The sequence below is a fragment of the Lithobates pipiens genome, unplaced genomic scaffold, assembly GCF_037356315.1.
Source record: "Lithobates pipiens isolate NorthernLeopardFrog02 unplaced genomic scaffold, aLitPip1_a1.2 Scaffold_16, whole genome shotgun sequence".
NCBI classification, from domain to species: domain Eukaryota; kingdom Metazoa; phylum Chordata; class Amphibia; order Anura; family Ranidae; genus Lithobates; species Lithobates pipiens.
The window spans coordinates 114521676-114540388 of NW_027507748.1; the positions used below are offsets into that span (position 1 = coordinate 114521676).

An 18713-nucleotide genomic window follows, 5' to 3' on the forward strand; every position below is an offset into this window, starting at 1 on the left:
TGAAGCCACTCCTCAGTAAAAGACACATGACAGCCTACCTGGAGTTTGCCAAAAGGCCCCTGAAGGACTCTGACCATGAGAAATAAAATTCTCTGGTCTGATGAAACAAAGATTGAACCAGTTGGTCATCACCTCGCCAATACCATCCCTACAGTGAAGCATGGTGGTGGCAGTATCATCATGCTGTGGGGAGGTTTTTCAGTGGCAGAAACTGGGAGACTAGTCAGGATCAAGGGAAAGATGAATGCAGCAATTTACAGGGACATCCTTGATGAAAACCTGCTCCAGAGCGGTCTGGACCTCAGACTGGAGAGAAGATTCATCTTCCAATAGGACAACTACCCTAACCACACAGCCAAGATAACAAAGGAATGGCTATGGGACAACTCTGAATGTCCTTGAGTGGCCCAGCCAGAGATCAGACTTGAACCAGATTGAAAATCTCTGGAGAGATCTGAAAATGGCTGGGCACCGACGCTCCCCCATCCAGTCTCACGGATATTAAGAGGCCCTGCAAATAATGTGAGAAACTGCCCAAAAATAGGTGTGCCGTAATTGGTGGCAAAAGTGCTTCAACAAAGTATTGATATCACATCACCAGTGACATTAATACAGTGATCAGTAATAACACTATGCACGGCCACTGTACTAATGACACTGGCTGGGTAGGAGTTAACTTCTAGCGTGATCAAGGGGTTAAATGTGTGCCTAGCTATGTATAAAAAGTGTGCTGCTTACTACTAAATCTCTCATTACTGCACTGAATAGATAAAGTATTTTTTTTTTCTTTTATCTATGTAGCTAAATATTTAATAAATATATTTTTTAAAGATGTCAGATCATCTCTCCATTAGGGATGAGCTCCGGCGTGTTCGCACACTCCACATGCAGAGCCCGCCAGGAAGTCGGCACAGCTCTGCGCTAATCACAGGGAGTGAAACATTTCATGATCTGTGCAGCCGTGCATCGGGACAATGTCTCACTGCCTGTGATTAGCACAGTGCTGTGCCGACTTCCTAGCAGACTCTGCACGTGGAGTGTGTGCGAACACGCTGAAGCTCATCCTTATGCCGCGTATACACGATTGGACTATCCGGCAGTGTGTGGACTCCGGCTGACTTTTTCTTTCCAAAAGTCCAGCAGACTTAGAAAGAAGTTTTGACTCAAAATTGTCCGCAGGGCCCCCCTTCCCCAAAGTACCCCCCCATGTTGAGGGCACGCGGCCTGGTACGGCTCAGGAGGGGGGGTGCTCGCTCATCCCCACCCCTTTCCTGACTAGCCAGGCTACATGCTCAAATAAGGGTCTGATATGGACCTTGGGGGGACCCCCACACCATTTTTTCGGCATTGGGCTTCCCCTTTAAGTCCATATAAGGTGACGGGGCTAGCGACGTGTCAATCTCGCCGATGGAGGTGGCGACATTGACTTCCTTCACTAGTCCTGTCTACCTGGAGCCACGTTCAAAATGAACGGACTTTTCTCCGTGTGTGGGCAAGTACGTTCATTTTAAAAGTCCGGCGGATTGTTCACCGGAAAAGTCCGGTGTGTGTGTGTGGGCAGGTCCGCTCGTTCAGAAAGTCCGGCGGACCGCCGCTGCAAAGTCCGGTGGTTTGTCTGCCGGACTAAGTCCGCCAGATAGTCCGATCATGTGTACGCGGCATTACTGTGATCATCACACCATGCTTGAGATGCGAGACACTATGCTATCTGATAAAGCAGAGGGGCAGACAACAAACATTTAGACCCCTTTCACACTGTGGCGGTTTTCAGGTGTTTTAGTGCTAGAAATAGCGCCTGTAAAGCACCTGAAAACCACTTCCCATTAATTTCAGTGAATGTTCACACTGGGAGGGTGTGCTTACGGAAAGTTAGGAAAAGTCCTGCAAGCAGCGTCTTTCGGGAGGTTTGGGAGCGCTGTATTTAGCACTCCCAAAATGTCCTGCCTATTGAAATGAATCGTCAGCCGTGACAGGGGCGCTAAAATGCTAGCACTAATGCTGCCGCGGCCCCAGTGTGAAAGGGGTCTTAGATCAGGGGTGTCCAACTTTTTGACATTCCTGGGACACATTGAAAGAAGAGCAATTGTTTTGGACTGCACATAAAATACACTAACAATAAGGATGATGAGCAGATCACAAGTTAACGATCACTGATATAGTTAATGCACCTGAGTAAAAAAAACTACATTGGTTTGTAATATCTTTTATTATAAAAGTAAAAAGAGGGCAACATAAAACTAGTGCAGATAGTTAAAGTGGTTGTAAACCCTCCCCTACAATATTGTCCCATGTGAATCAGCATAAAAAAACCCTAATGAACACTACTTGTAGATATCTCCTTACTTGCTTAGTATTGTTGTAATCCTTTTTGTTCTTTAGAATGATGTCACTGAGCATGCCCAGATCTCCCCCGATTTACCGCACACTCTCTATGTCTTATCTATCTGTTATCAGGACTTCCTACTGCACGACACTGAACTCCCAGCAGGCTGCTAATCACTCAGAGCTTCCTTCTACACACCATGTGACCTCACATACAGTATAAACCAGGGAATGGGACAGCAGTACTGCAGTCTTATCAGCTGAAGCTGATAGGACTCATACAGGTAAACACTAGGTAATCAGCACAAGTAAATACTATGAAATAAACAAGTCAGCTATGAACAGGGAAGCAGGGTTGCCATAGAAACGTTGGATTGAGAAGGAGGCTTGGTTAACAGTACAGGAAGTGCTCAATGTTAGGGCAGAAATACACTCCACTGTGGACTCAGAAAACAATACTTAAGCTGGTGCTGCCTAACCCCTGCAAACAAGTTTTTTAAAGTTTCTTTAAACAGTAAGTAATATGCAATTTGGGCTGGATTACAGTGGCTATAGTTTGAGAATTACTTATTATAATGGACTAAATGAAAAAAAAGCATCAGAGTGGGAGCGTTTACTTCCTCTTTAACACTGTTTTTGATAAACTAACGCATGAATATCTGGTTCGATGGATGTAGTAGCAACTCTCAATGAATCCTCAAGGTGCTCATTAGATATTTTGGTTCTAATTTTGCCCTTCATGTGCTTCATCCATGTTGTTTAAAAATATAGGTGCTGCTGAAAACCGATGACATGAATTAGGCATGATTGTGAAGAATGGGATATTTTTCTTTGGAAATATAAAAGTCCAGTAGAGAGACACTGTCAAATTTTACTTAAGCTGCATTTGTTTTTGCTATTACTCCATTCACATTTGTACGACTCCAAAGTTGTGTCCACTTTGGAGTGCAACTTTGGATGAGTGCAACTTGGATACGACTTTGGCTTTGACCAGTGATAATGGACAACTGCTGCCCACAAGTTGCATTGTATAAAATTCAGGTATGACTTTCATGCAACGTCTGAGGGTTAACATTGAAGTCTAGGGTCCTTAAGTTGCATGAATGTCAGACCAAAGTAGTGCATGAACTACTTTAAAGTTGCTGCAACTTTAAGTCGTGCATATATGAAGTCGCACAAGTGTGAATGGAGCCTAAAGCCTCCTACACACGATCAGATTGTTGGCCAACAAAGCATCAGACTTTTTTCCGAAGAGCATGTGCCTGGATTTTGTCTTGCACACTAACGGCACACAATTGTTGGCCAACAAACACCAATGTAGTGACGTACTATGTGGAATTTCAGCTCTTGAGCGCCAACCTTTGGGCACCTTCTGCTAATGTCGTGTTTGGTGAGCATTGATCCCGAGCATGCGCGTTTGTACTTTTGACTTTTGTGTGACGCACTTGTGTACACACGATACGAAAATCTGACAGCCCGTCGTCTGCCAAAAATTTACTAACCTGCCATCCAACATTTGTTGGCCGAAAGTTGGACAACAATTGTCTGATGGAGCGTACGAACGGTCAGATTTTAGACAAACAGTCTGTCATCACACAATTCCCTCCAGAGGATTTGATCGTGTGTACGAGGCTTAAGTGTAAATGCATTTTTACAAAAAAATTCCCCCCCAAAAAAATAAAAAAAATGTAAGTAAGCTTATGATTTTGTGTTGGGCCGCATTCAAAGCAGTCTTGGGCTGCAGGTTGGACACCCCTGATTTAGCTCAAATTCAGAAATTCTCCTCTCTGAATGGATCAGCAGAAACAACCTGACTGAAGACTATTTGCAACTATCATAAAGATGTGCTTACCCCATGAACATGTACTCCAACAGCAGCTGCTTAAGGTTGTACTTACTTTCCAGATCACTGATCAGCTGGTTGTTATGAAGTTTGACAGCACGATGCTGCTCCACTTGATCCTCCAGCTCAAAAATGGTGTCCTTCATGTCCTTGATTTCTGTTTCTCTCTCAGAACTCTTCTCCTGAAGCTTCAGGTTTGCACATTTCAGTTGTTCCTCTCTCTGGTCTCCTAGCTGCTTCAGATCATGGCACTCCGTTTCCACCTGTGGAAACAAGTATATGCAATCACTCATACACCTTCCCAAATGGACAGGTATCCTATTTATGGCTGTCATAAACAGTTTCTAAGTTCTTCATATATTTGCTTTAATAGAAATGTAAAGCCCAGGATGTTTTTTTACACATAAGATATTAAAAAATATAGGTAGGAATCTCCCAAAACATCTTCATCACACCCCTTCCCGGTTTGGTTGGCCAACTCTTTCAGAATAGGTGCACAGAAAGGATGCTTTTATTAGCAGTACCCTTTGAATATTTATTTACCCTAGGTTACCCCAGCTTCACCTGCTCCCTGGCCCATGAGCAAGGGTTTGCAGTTTGTAGACAACATTACAGCTGGTTTCCAGGTACAACACTAGCCCTAAAGTTTAACTCCACTCATGTAGGCTAGGAAGCCCCCAATCCCAGCAGTCCACTGTAACTGCTTTACAAAATCCCACACTCCACCCTGCCGCCCTCTTCGCCGCTCAGCCTGGCCGCTGATTGGCTGGAGTGGATGGATTGAAAGCAGTGCAGCCATTGGCTCGCGCTGCTGTCAATCACATCCAGTGATGCAGCGTGCCGGGGGGGCCGGGCCGTGTGATACAGCAAGCGGCTATAGCCGCCGGCTGTATCATGGGAGCGCGCCCGCAGGTGCTTCTCACCATGCGAGGGAGCTCGCATGAATGTCAGAAGTAATTGCGAGAGGAAGCAGAGACAGCCGCCGAGGGACCCCAGAAGAGCAGGTTCGGGGCCACTCTGTGCAAAACGAGCTGCACAGTGGAGGTAAGTATAACATGTTTGTTATTTAAAAAAAATAAAAAAATTTACTTTACAATCCCTTTAAATTAAAAGTTTTGCCTATAATTTTACTGTAATTGAATCTGCGGAGCAGTCTCTACTGTAAGCAACAACACACACTGCCAGCTGTCATAGACATCGCTATCATATCACTAGAAGAGGAAGCATCTAAAACTGCCATAGAGAATTTTTTCGTTTTGGCTTTATAAAAATGTAAACATGCAAGTGGACTGTGGGCTTTTTTGCGATGCGTACTGAGCACCGGTAATCAAACAGCATAAATGTATGAGAAGTTATCCTTCCACTTTAAATCCTTGATATGTTTAGGTCCTGTACAGGTACTCATTAAGGCTGGGTTCACACTGCAGCGATGCGGGAACGCCGCAAATCCGCTGCGGGTTCCCGCATCGCATGCCTCCCAGCGGCAGTTCACACTGCCCTATGCGAACGGCTGGGAGTGTCAGTGAAAAGTTAATGACACCCCCAGATCAGTTCGCATATCGCAGTGCGATCTACAAACTCGGGCAGGAATCGGATCGCATGGTGTGAACACCCATGCGATCCGATTCTGCTGCAGACCAAAAAAAGGGTCCTGTGCGAGTTTGGGGTGGGTGCGATGCGAATTCAGCCATACTATCTGTATGGCTGAACTCGCATCGCACAGAGATCGGAGTTGATTTGCACTGCAGTGCGGTGCGCATCACATCCGATTCTCGTCACGGCTGCAGTGTGAACCCAGCCTAAAGCCCAATGATTGTAGCTTGCTGCAAAAACATAAACCAATGGAGGTTAGAAATAAACACTAAGTATTAAAAATCTTAAGCCTTGCACACACACAATGAGAATATTGGATGAATGATCATCCATTTTTATTTATTTAATGCTAGTATCAAAAACCAATAGGCTACTAAAGTTATGAAAAATTCTCATGTTGTATTGTAATGTATTCTTTTGTTTCTGAGCATGCGTAGTCTCGTTCTTCCAATTTTTCTTCTTGGACAAATACGGTACTGATTAGAATGAAAGTCTTTCATTCCGCTATCGCACAAGTAAAATTTTCACGTTTGTCCCTTCAGATAATTTTCGCATGAACGGTCGTGATTGGCTCTCGAAAGCTGTGTACTAAAATTATATTATGATTGCTTCAAAAGCAGTATTTTTCTTTTGATTTTCTCATTGTGTGTCCTCTGCATCAATTTTGCCCGTTTGCCGAACAGTGAATATTATGGGGCTTGCGAGGGAAATTTGAGCACTGCGGAACACCCCATAATGCACTGTGGATTGCTGTATGATGACTGGCCAAAGCATGCACTGGACCTGAATGCTTTGGCCAATCACAGCGCGCTCTGTTGAAAGAGCCATAATTGTCCAAAGGCAGGGTGCCTTTGGCCAATCATGGCTCAGGGGGACAAAGTCCATGTGCCACACTATATAAGGCTGCATACATAGCGACCGTGTATAGTGTGTGGACAGAGATATATTAAAGCGGGAGTCCGCCGGGAGTTCCGCCGTTTTTTTTTTTTTTTTAAAAGCCAGCAGCTACAAATACTGCAGCTGCTGACTTTGAAAAAAAGGACACTTACCAGCCCAGCGCGCCCACGATGTCGGCACCCGAAGCCGATCTCTCGAGTGCTGCCGCCGCCATCTTGGGTATGGGAATCAGGAAGTGGTTTTTCCCGGTTCCCTACTGCGCATGCGCGAGTCGCGCTGCGCAATAAGGATGGACCCGCTGCCTCTGGGATCTGTGTGTTTCCAAGCAGGCAGCGGGGGACTTTCGGAAAGGGGCGTAGATTCTGCAGAATCTACGCCCCTTTCCGCAGATAGCTATGCCGGAAGTGGGTGCAGATACCTGTACTGTACAGGTACCTGCACCCCCCTGAAAGGTGCCAATTGTGGCGCCAGAGGGGGGGGGGGGGGGAGGATTCCAATGAGCGGAAGGTCCACTTTAGGGTGGACCTCCGCTTTAAGTTAGAATAGGCAGGCGGGTTAGTTAGTGGCAGTGTATTTGAGAGAGACAGAGATATACACACATACATACATATGCACATACATGTCATGTCATCCCTAATTGCACCCCAGCGCTCACACTCCTGCAGACTGAAGAGCAGTAGCGTGTGACTGTAATGTGACTGTTCAGAGGGTGCGTCGGACTGCTGCCGATAGATCCCTGCTCTCACATAGACAGCAGTAGACCAGATCTTCAGCCCGCTGTGAGGATTCTGAGCTGAGATGCAATTAAAAAAAAAAGGTAGAAAAAGGACATTCAAATAGTTAATTTTTTTTTTTTAATGCATGGTTTATTATGTTTCGCAGCAAGCTTCAATAAATCATTAGGCCCTATGACTGTCAGGCTGGATATGCAGTCCTGGCAGAACCGATTATTGAATCATTTCTACATTCATAGACAGAAAAGAATGTACCAGTGCAGAACAGGATGAGGACTCATTCTGACAACATGAAGATTAACAATACCACAGGCTTTGCAGATTCTGCACATTAACATTAAGGTGTGTCCATCAGGACATGTGGAACCGGCTCAAATATGTAGAGCCCAGGGGTTAGAGCATTACATCATGTATCAGTATATTTTCATCACAATGTGCTCACCAGGATGTAACCAGAGCCAGGCAATCTGCATGTCACATGAAGGAAACATTTAATACTTGTGATAAGATGAGCAGCCGCTTTATACTCACCTAATCAGACTAATTAATAGTATTGTATATGATACCGGTCTTCAAGAAGTAGCTACATATTTGCACAAAAATGTCAAAGTAAAAAATTGCAGGCAACAACTTGAACTAAATTTCTTTTAGATTTTACCGGAGCAGGAAAGAAAAACCGGGCCTTTGCCCAAACAGGGCAAAGACACAGGCTTACTTTAAGCAAACGAGAGGGCGCCACCATCCATCTAAGTGTAAACTATTAACATAAAATAAAAGATTAAGTAATGCACTTACTGGATAAGAAATTCAATCCGCATGTCATTCATGTGAATGTAGTCATTTATGGGGCAGCAGAGATCATCAGGTAAGTGGCTGGTGAGTTCAGCTGGGAAGCGGCTGAATGAAAGGAGATGAGGAGCCGTTGTAATGCTTGGAGCTGGACCACAATCGGTCAAGCCTGTCCTGAGAACTTGGGTTCCAGCTCCAAGCATTACAGCGGTTTCTCTTCTCCCTCCAGCCAGCCATTACCCGTCCAAATTCTGCATCCACCAGCCGCTTTCCTGCCAATCTCTGCTGCCCTATAATGACATGCTGATTCCATTCATTATCCAGTGAGTTCATTACTTAATCTTGAGTTTATGTTAATACACAGCTTACACTTCGATGGTGGCATCCTCTCGTTTGCCTACATATGTGCTTTAGATTTACGTAGGACTTGGTTCAAGGAGCAGCAACCATCACCTTTAGAGATTGCTTTACAATTTTCCACCTCTCTCCTTTAACCTTATGTTTTTTTTTTTTTTTTTTTGGGGGGGGGGGGGGGGGGGGGGGTCCAGCAGCGCCATAGTTGTGCACATTACAGGTTTACTTTAAAGCTGACCCCTGCATTTATACTTGCCTTCCATTTGTGTCACCTCAATTTGTTCACTGCTAACAGCAAAATAAAGAAGCCCTGTGTAAGTTCCAACTTACACTTGGTGGGTTTTGATACCCTCCTTCAACACCCCTGAGCGAGCAACACTCACATTCCGCTATTCAGCGGAGATCTTTGCCGTGTAGCCTGATGGGGTGCGGAAAAAACCTCTTCTGGAAGGTCTTCATTGTTGGGTACCAATCTTCATGCCACCTCCATCCATATTAATGGACAATTTGTGCTCTGGAAGATAGACTTTCCATTGGACTCTGGAGTATGGAAAAATATATAGAGCTTCTTGGACGTGCGGACCTGACAGTGAAGATCTTCAAAGGAAGAGCACTAATCCAACAGTTCAGTCCAAGTAGATTTAATTTATCATAAATGTCTACTTAAGTTAAAATGGATATACTTGGATGCTCAACTACTGGTTTAGTGCTTTTCTCCTATAGCTCATGATTTCTCCCTAAAGGGTCATTGTTGTGTTTGCCATAGATTATAGGTTTTTGTGGTATTTTGTATGGCATAATCAGTTTGCAAAGGACATCACACATCTTTTTACTCCCTAAAATATTGCTAGCTTCTGTTTGGGGTTTATAAAGGTCTTGGGGCGAGTCTAAAATCACAACCTAATGTAACATTTGGAGTCATGCGGAACCCTTAAAGCAGCATTAAACCCAAAAGCAAACACGTGTTATTTTGCAGTTTACCAATTCTTAGATGTGATGGCTGCATTCATTTTCTTTTTAGGCTTTCTTTTATTTACATCTGGTGATGCTACCAGTAAGTCTGTTTTTCAACAGAACAAGCTCTCTTGCAGACACAGAAGTTGCAGGGTTGAAGCAAACCATTTAACACCGACAGGAGTGCTTACAATGGTCAGCTTTTATTTGTGTAAAAGCTTTATCCCAAAAAGGAAAAAACTGTTTGCTGCAACTGCTTAAAAAAAGTGTTACCTGGAGCTTGGCTTCAATTTGTTAGTGTATCTAAATCTGCTAGTACATCCAACACTCCTCTCCCCCCCAGACTGACAATGCTTCTGTCCAAAGGTGTCTCTGTGCTCCTTCGTCCAGAGTGGTGTCTGTATAATACAGGAGGGTGTGGTGCTGGTAAGATTATCAGGTAAAAAAAGAGACGGATTAGGCAGCACTGATGGGCACCAATGAGAAGGCACTAATATGTAGAATTGATGGGCACTGATATGCACCAGCAGGCGGTACTGATGGGCACTAATAGATGGCACTGATGTGGAGGTACCGACAGTAATTACTGATGGGCACGGATTGGCATCTGTGAAGGGCACTGACAGGAGTTACTGATGGCCATGGATTGTCCTTTTGGTGGGCACCTCTGATGGGGGCTGTGCTGATAACCAATGCATTGATTATCAGCGCACACACCCCCACCCCGACAGGGGAGTCGCCATCCAGCTCTTCCTATCAGCACAAACCCAGAAGAGCCAATGACCGACACTTCCTGGTTACCGCTCTGATCAGCTGTGATTGGTCACAGCTGATCATGTGGTAAAGAGCCTACGTCATAGGCCCTTTACCACGATCAGAGATGCAGTGTGTCAGAGTGACACACCGCACCACCGATCGCCGCTCTGCGTGGCCCCAGGGCCGCATGCGAGTGGCTTATCCTGCTAGACGTCATATGATGCCAAGTGAGGATAACGGAGCCACATTGCGGACATCAATCCGCTATGGGGCGGGAAGTGGTTAAGGACCACCCCACATACATACTATATGCTGCGGCAGGGCGGGCCTTAAGCACTGGTGACTTGCTCCCGCTCTGAGTGGACATGGGAGCCAATCCGCAGGTCCAGCGGACCCGATGTCCGCCAGGAACATGGTGATAGTTTGATAGGCAGAACAGCAGTCTTCCTATGTAAACTAGTGCTAGTAAGGAAGACAGATCTTGTGTTTCTGCTAAGCAGAAACACAGATCTCTTAAACCACCCCCTCAAAGTAAGAAAACACTCCCAGGGGGAACACCATCACCCCTGTTGGTGTCAGTAGGGACTGTGCATTTTTTTTAGGACTGATCACTATATTGGTGTCCCTGGTCCTCAAAAAGTGTCCCTTAGTGTCAGATTTGTCCCCCGCAATGTTGCAGTCCTGCTAAAAAAAACAAAAAAAAAAAAACAACAAACACCGATTGCTGCCATTACTAGTAAAAAAATAAAAAAAACAATTAAAATTCCATAAATAGTTCTCATAGTTTGTAGACTCTATAACTTTTGCAAAAACCAGTCAATATACGCTTATTGGGATTTTTTTTTTTACCAAAAACATGTAGCAGAATACATACTGGCCTAAACCGATGAAGAAATTTGATTTTTTACATTTTTTTATTGGATGTGCTTTATAGCCAAAAGTAAAAAATTGTTGTTTTTTTCCCAAATTGTCTGTCTTTTTTGTTTATAGCGCAAAAAAAAAAAGTGATCAAATATCACCAAAATAAAGTTCTATTTGTGTGGGGGGGGGAGAGGACAATTTTATTTGGGCACGACCTTGCAATTGTCAGATAAATCAACGCAGTGCCGTATCACAAAAAATGGCCTGGTCAGGAAGGGGGGGGGGGGGGGGGGGGGGTGAACCTTCCAGAGCTGAAGTGGTTAATCAGCCACGTGTTCATTTATATCGCCAACAAGGACACAAAAAAAAAAAAAAAAAGACATTTTAGGCTACATGTACCCTGACTGGGAAAACGCGTCAAAAAACGTTCCCCCCCCCCCCCCCCCCCCATTTTCCTGCAGCTGGCGATTAAGGGGAAGGTTAAAGCTCACCTAAACATGGCAGTTCCTAAGCTCTGATAAAAGCCTATGTGTACATGGACACACAGCTTTTATGGAGTTTTGCCAAAGGTGCCAGTGTACTTGAAGCCTTAGCAGAGTTAGCAGAGTGGGTAAGGGTTATTAGACATTCTGACAATGTTTTTATTGCTGACCATGCTTCCCTGTGACAACTGCTGTATGCTATTTTTGTATGGGCATCACAGAGACAGGAAGTGAGGGAAAATGTAACTCTCCCCTCTTCTAACTAAAATGTAAAAAGTTTGAAGACTTCTATGCCATGTCTGTAGGTCATCTTACAAAAGGTAAAATTTCAAGAAATGCTTCCCTCTCCTTGTTTGACTATAGGTTTAGTTTAGAGAAAGGTTTCCACAAATAGATATCAAGGGTATCAAGGGAACCTTGCATTTTGCACAAATTGCTTAATTATAAGGACCGGACTTTTGATTAAAGTGGTTGTAAACCTCAGACATGAAATATGAACAAAGCATATCCCTCTATAGTGTATACTTGTCTCAATTTAAGAGAACTAATTTGTGCCCACTGCTTTGTTCATCTGATATCAGCATGAATCACTTCTGACAAGTTTTTCTGACACCAAGAAAAAAAAAAAAGTGACAGAGGAGGGAACGCCAGCAGATTGACAGCCTTCGCTCTGTTTCTGTGTTAAAGGGGGGGGGGGTCCCTTCCCTCCAATCAGCTCTCAGAGATCTCCTCATTGAGCTCTGCAATATGTAACTTCAACTCCCCTCCCCTCATTTTCTCAAAGCTCAGACAAGCTTTATTAATTCTGAATGTCAGTTGCAAATAAGACTGCAGAGGAACAGGTACAGTTTATGCAGGCCATACATGGGTCGAATTAGGAATTTTCTTTAGAAATTTTGTGTGTTTTGTAATCCGATGAAGCCAACATTGATTTCGAAATTTGACCAAGTCTTCAATTTCACCTCATGTTGCTTCATAAAAGAAATTTTGTGGATAGGAAACTTCTTTTCTTTCCAGGTCACAGGTCATGTGCATTTCTTTTACGACTATATTTCTTGCACGATTCACCCATCATTGATTAGAAATGAAAAAAATTACATAATGTCCAATCACTCAAATTTGATGTCCATGGGTGGGTTGGCAGTTCTTGGAGGAAGTATTGAGGCAAATAGGAATGGGAAGTAAAATGTTGGGTAGGATTGTAGCATTGTATAGGAATTCAAGAGCCAAAATAAGAACTAATGGGATGTTGTCAGAATATATAGAAATATCAAATGGGACTAGACAGGGGTGCCCCCTATCACCACTTCTATATGTTATGATAATGGAACACCTTATGGAAGCTATAAGGGGAAATAAGGATATTAGAGGGATAAAGGTTAATGATAAAGAATACAAGATGGCTGCTTATGCAGACGATCTGTTGCTATATATAACTAATCCAATAATTACAATACCAAATATAATAAAAGAATTGGAAAGATTTCGGGAAGTGAGTAACTTTAAAGTAAATTATGAAAAATCTGAATTAATGAATATCACACTGGAAGAAAGAATGCAAGAGGTAATTCAAAAGGATTTCCCATTTAAATGGAAGCAGGACGCGATTAAATATCTTGGAATATATATTACAAGAGACTTGAGGGTATTGCAGGAAAGGAACTATAATGTGACAATTTTTAAGGTAAAAAAACTCTTAGAAAAATATGATAAAATAACATATTCCTGGGTAGGGAAAATAAATATTGTAAAAATGGTGATACTACCGATTAGGTTATATATTTTTCAGACTATCCCTATAGTGCCTTTAAGGAAAAATATGAAAGATCTGAGGGAAGCGGTAGAGAGTTTTATATGGGCACATAAGACCCCTAGAATAGGAAGAGATGTATTAATAAGAACAAAACAAAACGGTGGACTGGCAATGCCGGATTTTGATAAATATCTCCAAGCAGCTTTATTGATGAGAATCATAGATTGGCAGCACAATGAAAAAAATAAACAATGGGTAAAATTAGAAGAAGATATTATAGGGGTTAGAATAAAATATCTGCCCTGGATAAAACCTAATCTAAGGCCGGAAGAAAAGGAGTTACCTATCTTTGTTAAGTCAACATTAAAAACGTGGCAGGATATAATAAAGAAGGGTAATCTATCCTCTTTAATTGGCCCAATGACTCCATTATTCGCTAATCCCGAGTTTAGGACAGCCCTAAATAGTAAAACATTTCTTAAATGGAATGAGGATGAGCATGAGAGAATTATACAAATCCTGATTGATGGAAAAATACAATCGCTTCAGGAAATGGGACAAGAATATAAAAATAAGTGGCTACAATATTGTCAGTTAAAAATGTATATAGATCCAATAGTGATAATGATTAACAGACCATTAACTATATTTGAACAAATGGCAACAAATAAAGATAAGGAGAATAAAAAACTATCTAAGATCTATAATTTATTACTCCCTTATGGTGACATTAAAAAAAAAAAAAAAAATAGGGGTAAAAAAATGGGAGGAGGAAACAGGAAGAGAGTTGACGGAGAAAGAATGGGAAGTGATATTTGTAAGAATGCATAAAATACCTGTCGTAATTAAATATCAGGAAAAAAATTATAAAGTAGCAACAAGATGGTATAGAAGCCCAGTAGTTATGAATAGAATAAATAAAAGGAATTCTGAAACCTGTTGGAGATGTAAAATAGAAAAGGGAACTCTAGAACATATATGGTTTAGCTGTTATAAGATAAGAGTTTTTTGGGGTAAGATTATGAAAATATATCAGCAGGTGACAGGTATAGGAATAACGCTGGATATAAATGTAGTTTTATTTTCACATACAATCAAATCAATAACACAGAAGGAGATGGAGTTTTTACATTTTATGACCACAGTTGCAAAAGTTGTAATTGCTCAAAAATGGAAAATGGAAATAGTGCCATCAATATTAGAGTGGAAATATGAAATGAGTGAAATGTATTATTTGGAGAAACAAATAAGAGCAGAAGGTTTTGTGGAGAATCAGATCTCAAAGTATTGGAAAAAATGGGAGGAGTTTAGTACCTCAGGGAAGTGGAAAGATTTTTTGTAAGTGCCGGATGATGGGGAAAAAAGGGGGGGAGGGTGTGGGTAGGGTGGGAATTTACTTGCTTCCTTTTTTGTTTTCTTGTTTTATGTTATTTATTTGTTAGTTTTATGTTATTTATGTTGTAATGGATGGAAGTTTTGTATATATGAAAAGATAAAATAAAATAAAATAAAGAAATATTTAAAACAAATTTGATGTCCATGCAAAAAAAAAAAAAATCGCCACACTAAATGGTGCGAAAAATTCTTAGTTACAATTTTTGAAAGAAAATTCTTTTGAAATTGATCCATGTAGGACTGGCTTTATGTAGGATAACTTGTTTAATCTCTGGGTATCACCTGAGGCCAGTTACTTCACTGGGTATTATGTGAGGGTTTACAACCACCTCAAGATTCCCTGATACTTTCCCAGTTACTTTTTTCCAGAATAAACATTTGGTCCAGTAAGGAAAGTGAAGTGGTTCCTTTACTGGAGATTTACTTAATGTATTGGGGCCCAGCCAGGTCTGAAAGCCACCCAGTGCTTTGAAGTATGCAGAGCTGGTTCCCTTGCAGCAGCAAACCTTGTGTTGTTTGTAGTCCTACACAAGTGTTTGCAGACTTTTTACAGGTCTGGTAACACTTCAGCTTTTCATTAATTAATACCATTTTCTATATTATGTGTTATATTGGCTTAGAACAGTCCATGCAAAGTCTGTGTATAGTTTTCAACAGGGAGAGGAAAATTGGACTGAGGCATAAAAAAAAATCTATATATAAATAAAAAAAAATTAGAAATTGTACAGCAGGTTCCCATTAAATCTCAAAATTAAATAATTCTACCAATTCCCTCAAGGCTCCAGTACATTAGTCAAACCATTCTACTGTATTCAACTCACCTCATAAACTTCCATACACATCTGGAGCTCAGTGACCCTGTAACATCAGGGGGTGCCGTGTTTGGCACTGATCTTCTAGTCAACCAAAGCCAGCTGCCCACAACTTCCTGTTTTCTTCCCCTACCTGACCCACAGCACTCACTGACCAGCCCCTGGGACTGGGATCACTACAGACATGCCCCACACATTGATTCCTGGTCTGCTAAAAGCAGAGCTGTCTCAGAATGAACACCTGGATTACAAGATGAAATAAACCTTAGCCAAACTCAGCATTATTGTGGTTTCAACTCCCCATGTTACATTTTATGACTTCCTTTCACGTTATACTCAAAGTTACATGAATGTGAGGGAAAATGGACACGTGACTAAAAATTATTGTACATATGGCTCCATTTACTGCTGCAATCCACAACAGCAACATGTCAGAAGTTTTCTTTTTACTTACATGTCTTTATTAAGATGAAGGCAAACAATGATGTACAATAATTTCCCCTATACATGGATTACGAATAGCAAGTGATAGAACCAAGTTAAAGAGGTACTTCAACTCCCCCCATCCTGGGGTTAATTTTGCATTTAAACTCAATCCTCTGACCTTTTTTTGCTGGGTTATGCTTCATTAACATACTTTCACGCCCAGAGAATACAGCAATCGCTGATCTGCCACCACACACCAGGTTCTGCGGTGCCATCTTCTTTCCTTTTATCCTCAGGAGCTGAACTCTACTGAGTTCTTTCAGATAGCTCCCCGATAATGTGCCGCTTGGTACTTCCCCCTCCAAGTGCTGGGTGGAAGCTGATGCCTCCTGAGATATTTTGGCAGTACAATGGCTTTATCCAGCAAGTGTTATCATTTCCGCCTGGCAGTACTAAGGTTGAGTGATCGAATCCCAACTACAGCACAACCTGGAGTTTGCATGTTCTCCCTGTGCGGCTGGGTACTCTGGTTTCCTCCCACACTCCAAAAACATGCTGGCTAATTGGCCCCTATCTACACTGGCCCTAGTAGGTGTATAAATGGGAGTTAGGGACCTTCCATTGTAAGGTCCTTGAGGGCAGGGACTGATGTGACTGTACAATATATATGTAAAGCACTGTGTAAATTGTTGGCGCTATACAAGTACCTGTAATATATAAATATTTGATACATATCCCAGAGGGCTACTGGATCAGAACTGACCTTTTTCTTGCCTAGGTGAGAATAGAGGCCGGGTGGAACAAAAATCTCCTTAACAAAAAAAAGTAATAAAAATAATAATAATAATAATAATCTGCTTTTCAAGCATGTGGAGAAGGGAGGGTTGCACTGCTGCAGGAAAAAAAAAAAAAAAAGGCAAATCGTTCACCAAATGTGTGCCACAGCTAATCCCAACAAATATAACCCAAAGTCAGATTTCGGTTTTACCAGACTAATGTAGACACAAGAAAGAATTCTCACTGCTTGCTATGGTTACCACAGTATAATTGCTGCGTTCTATAATATTAAAGTAGATCTAAATTTTGACATTAAACAAGGCATAGTCCCATAGGTGGCCCTGTAGCATAACCAGAATGTAACATTAATCAAAAACTCGATCATCAGCATGCCATAGCTTTCTATTACAGAGACAAGCACAGATACCGTATGGTTTTTGAGTCCCAGCATACTTACACATTATAGCACTCTATAGCACTCCGGGTGTTCTCTACTCCAGCAATGCTAGGTCCGAGTTTCCCACCATCATTCCATTGCCTTCTTCCATCCATGGGTGGCTGCTAATGAGGCTAGTCCTGCATATGCATGCTGGAGTTGCATTATCCTGACATCTGGCTCCATTCTCAGCATCTTACAGATGCCCAGAATAGGTCAGTAGTGTACACTGCATTGCAATTATACCGCAGTCAATGGTGTAGGTAACAACATTTTCTGGCAGACAAATACATTTTTTTTTTTTTGCAAAGCAGAGCTATTAAGTAACTCTACCTGCTGGCAAATGTTTAGTCCAACACGTTTAATTCCACTTTTTATCTGACTTTTGCTAGTTGGTAAAAAGTTAAACAAAAGACTGTAAAAGAAGCAGCAGAATACTTACTTCTCCACTAGGTGGTATATGAAATCTTCATTAACTTCCCACTACTATCAGATACTTTTACCAGGGGTTGCTGGTTTAACGTTTTTTCACCTTGTGAAATGCTCCATTAAAAGAATAATAGGAAGAGACACATAATTCTGGGATTTCTAATTTAGATCACTTAACCCCTCAGCTCCAAAAAATCTATTATGGTTATATTTAGAGATCTTAAAGCTGAATTTCAGGTATGAATTATTGTTTGCATTGTTACAATGGTCCAGCTTGGACCAAAATAAGTATGCATATGCTATGCCTGTGGGGTCACTGTGGAAGCAGGAGAATCCCTAAATTTGGCGCTGCTACTATAGTGATCACTGTGGTCTTCTGGGTCCAGTACCGTACAGCTGACCTTCTGCAAGGTGAACCCAAGGGTCTCTTGCTCTGCATGAGCACCGTCAGAAATCCTTGGCTTTTACTCAATGAATGCAAAGCATTCTCTGTCTGCACAAGGTGGGGATTGTGACGTCACCTCTCAACCTCATCTAATTAGAGAATGTTTGCATTAGCTGAGAAAAATGCATGGGGTTCTGTGAAAGTCCCCCATGCCGAGAGTGTCCCCCCCTGCTCACTATACAGAAGGGCATCTAATTTGCACAGGACCTTGAAGACAGTGGTGATCACTGTAATAGCATTGACTACTACTGTGATTGCCAGCTTCCACAGCTGCCCCACGGGTAGGGCATATGCACACTTACATTGGTCACACGTCTAACTAGGAGACAATAAAATCCATACCTGAAAATCAGCTTTAACAACTAATTTATTCTACAGAAAACCTCATTTAGAGATTTTTTTTTTATATCATACAGATACTTTTGGTAAAAAGTGGAAGGTTTTTTGTTTTTGCATTTTCAAATGTGTTGAAGGGTTATAGCCTCAGTCAGGTATTTTTTCTACGGTCAGGCTCTCTGCTATATAAAATTTTCTGTCGTCACAGGACGAGAGAAAATCTCCAAATGGGGACAGCTTTGGAAAGATTTTTCTTTTACTGTCCGTTTCTGCAGAACAGGAAGTAAGAGTCTTCCCAGGGAGCATGCAGACAGTAATA

General features: G+C 42.0%; 1 protein-coding gene across 5 annotated transcripts in view; it reads right to left on the bottom strand.

Moving 5' to 3' along the window:
- Positions 1-18713, bottom strand: part of SPECC1 (sperm antigen with calponin homology and coiled-coil domains 1) — a 580298-nt gene that overhangs the window by 189007 nt on the left and 372578 nt on the right. For all 5 annotated transcript variants that reach the window (XM_077480312.1, XM_077480311.1, XM_077480313.1 and 2 more), the window contains one exon: positions 4221-4428. In XM_077480312.1, coding sequence (XP_077336438.1) covers positions 4221-4428 — 208 coding nt within the window. The remainder of the gene's footprint in view (positions 1-4220; positions 4429-18713) is intronic.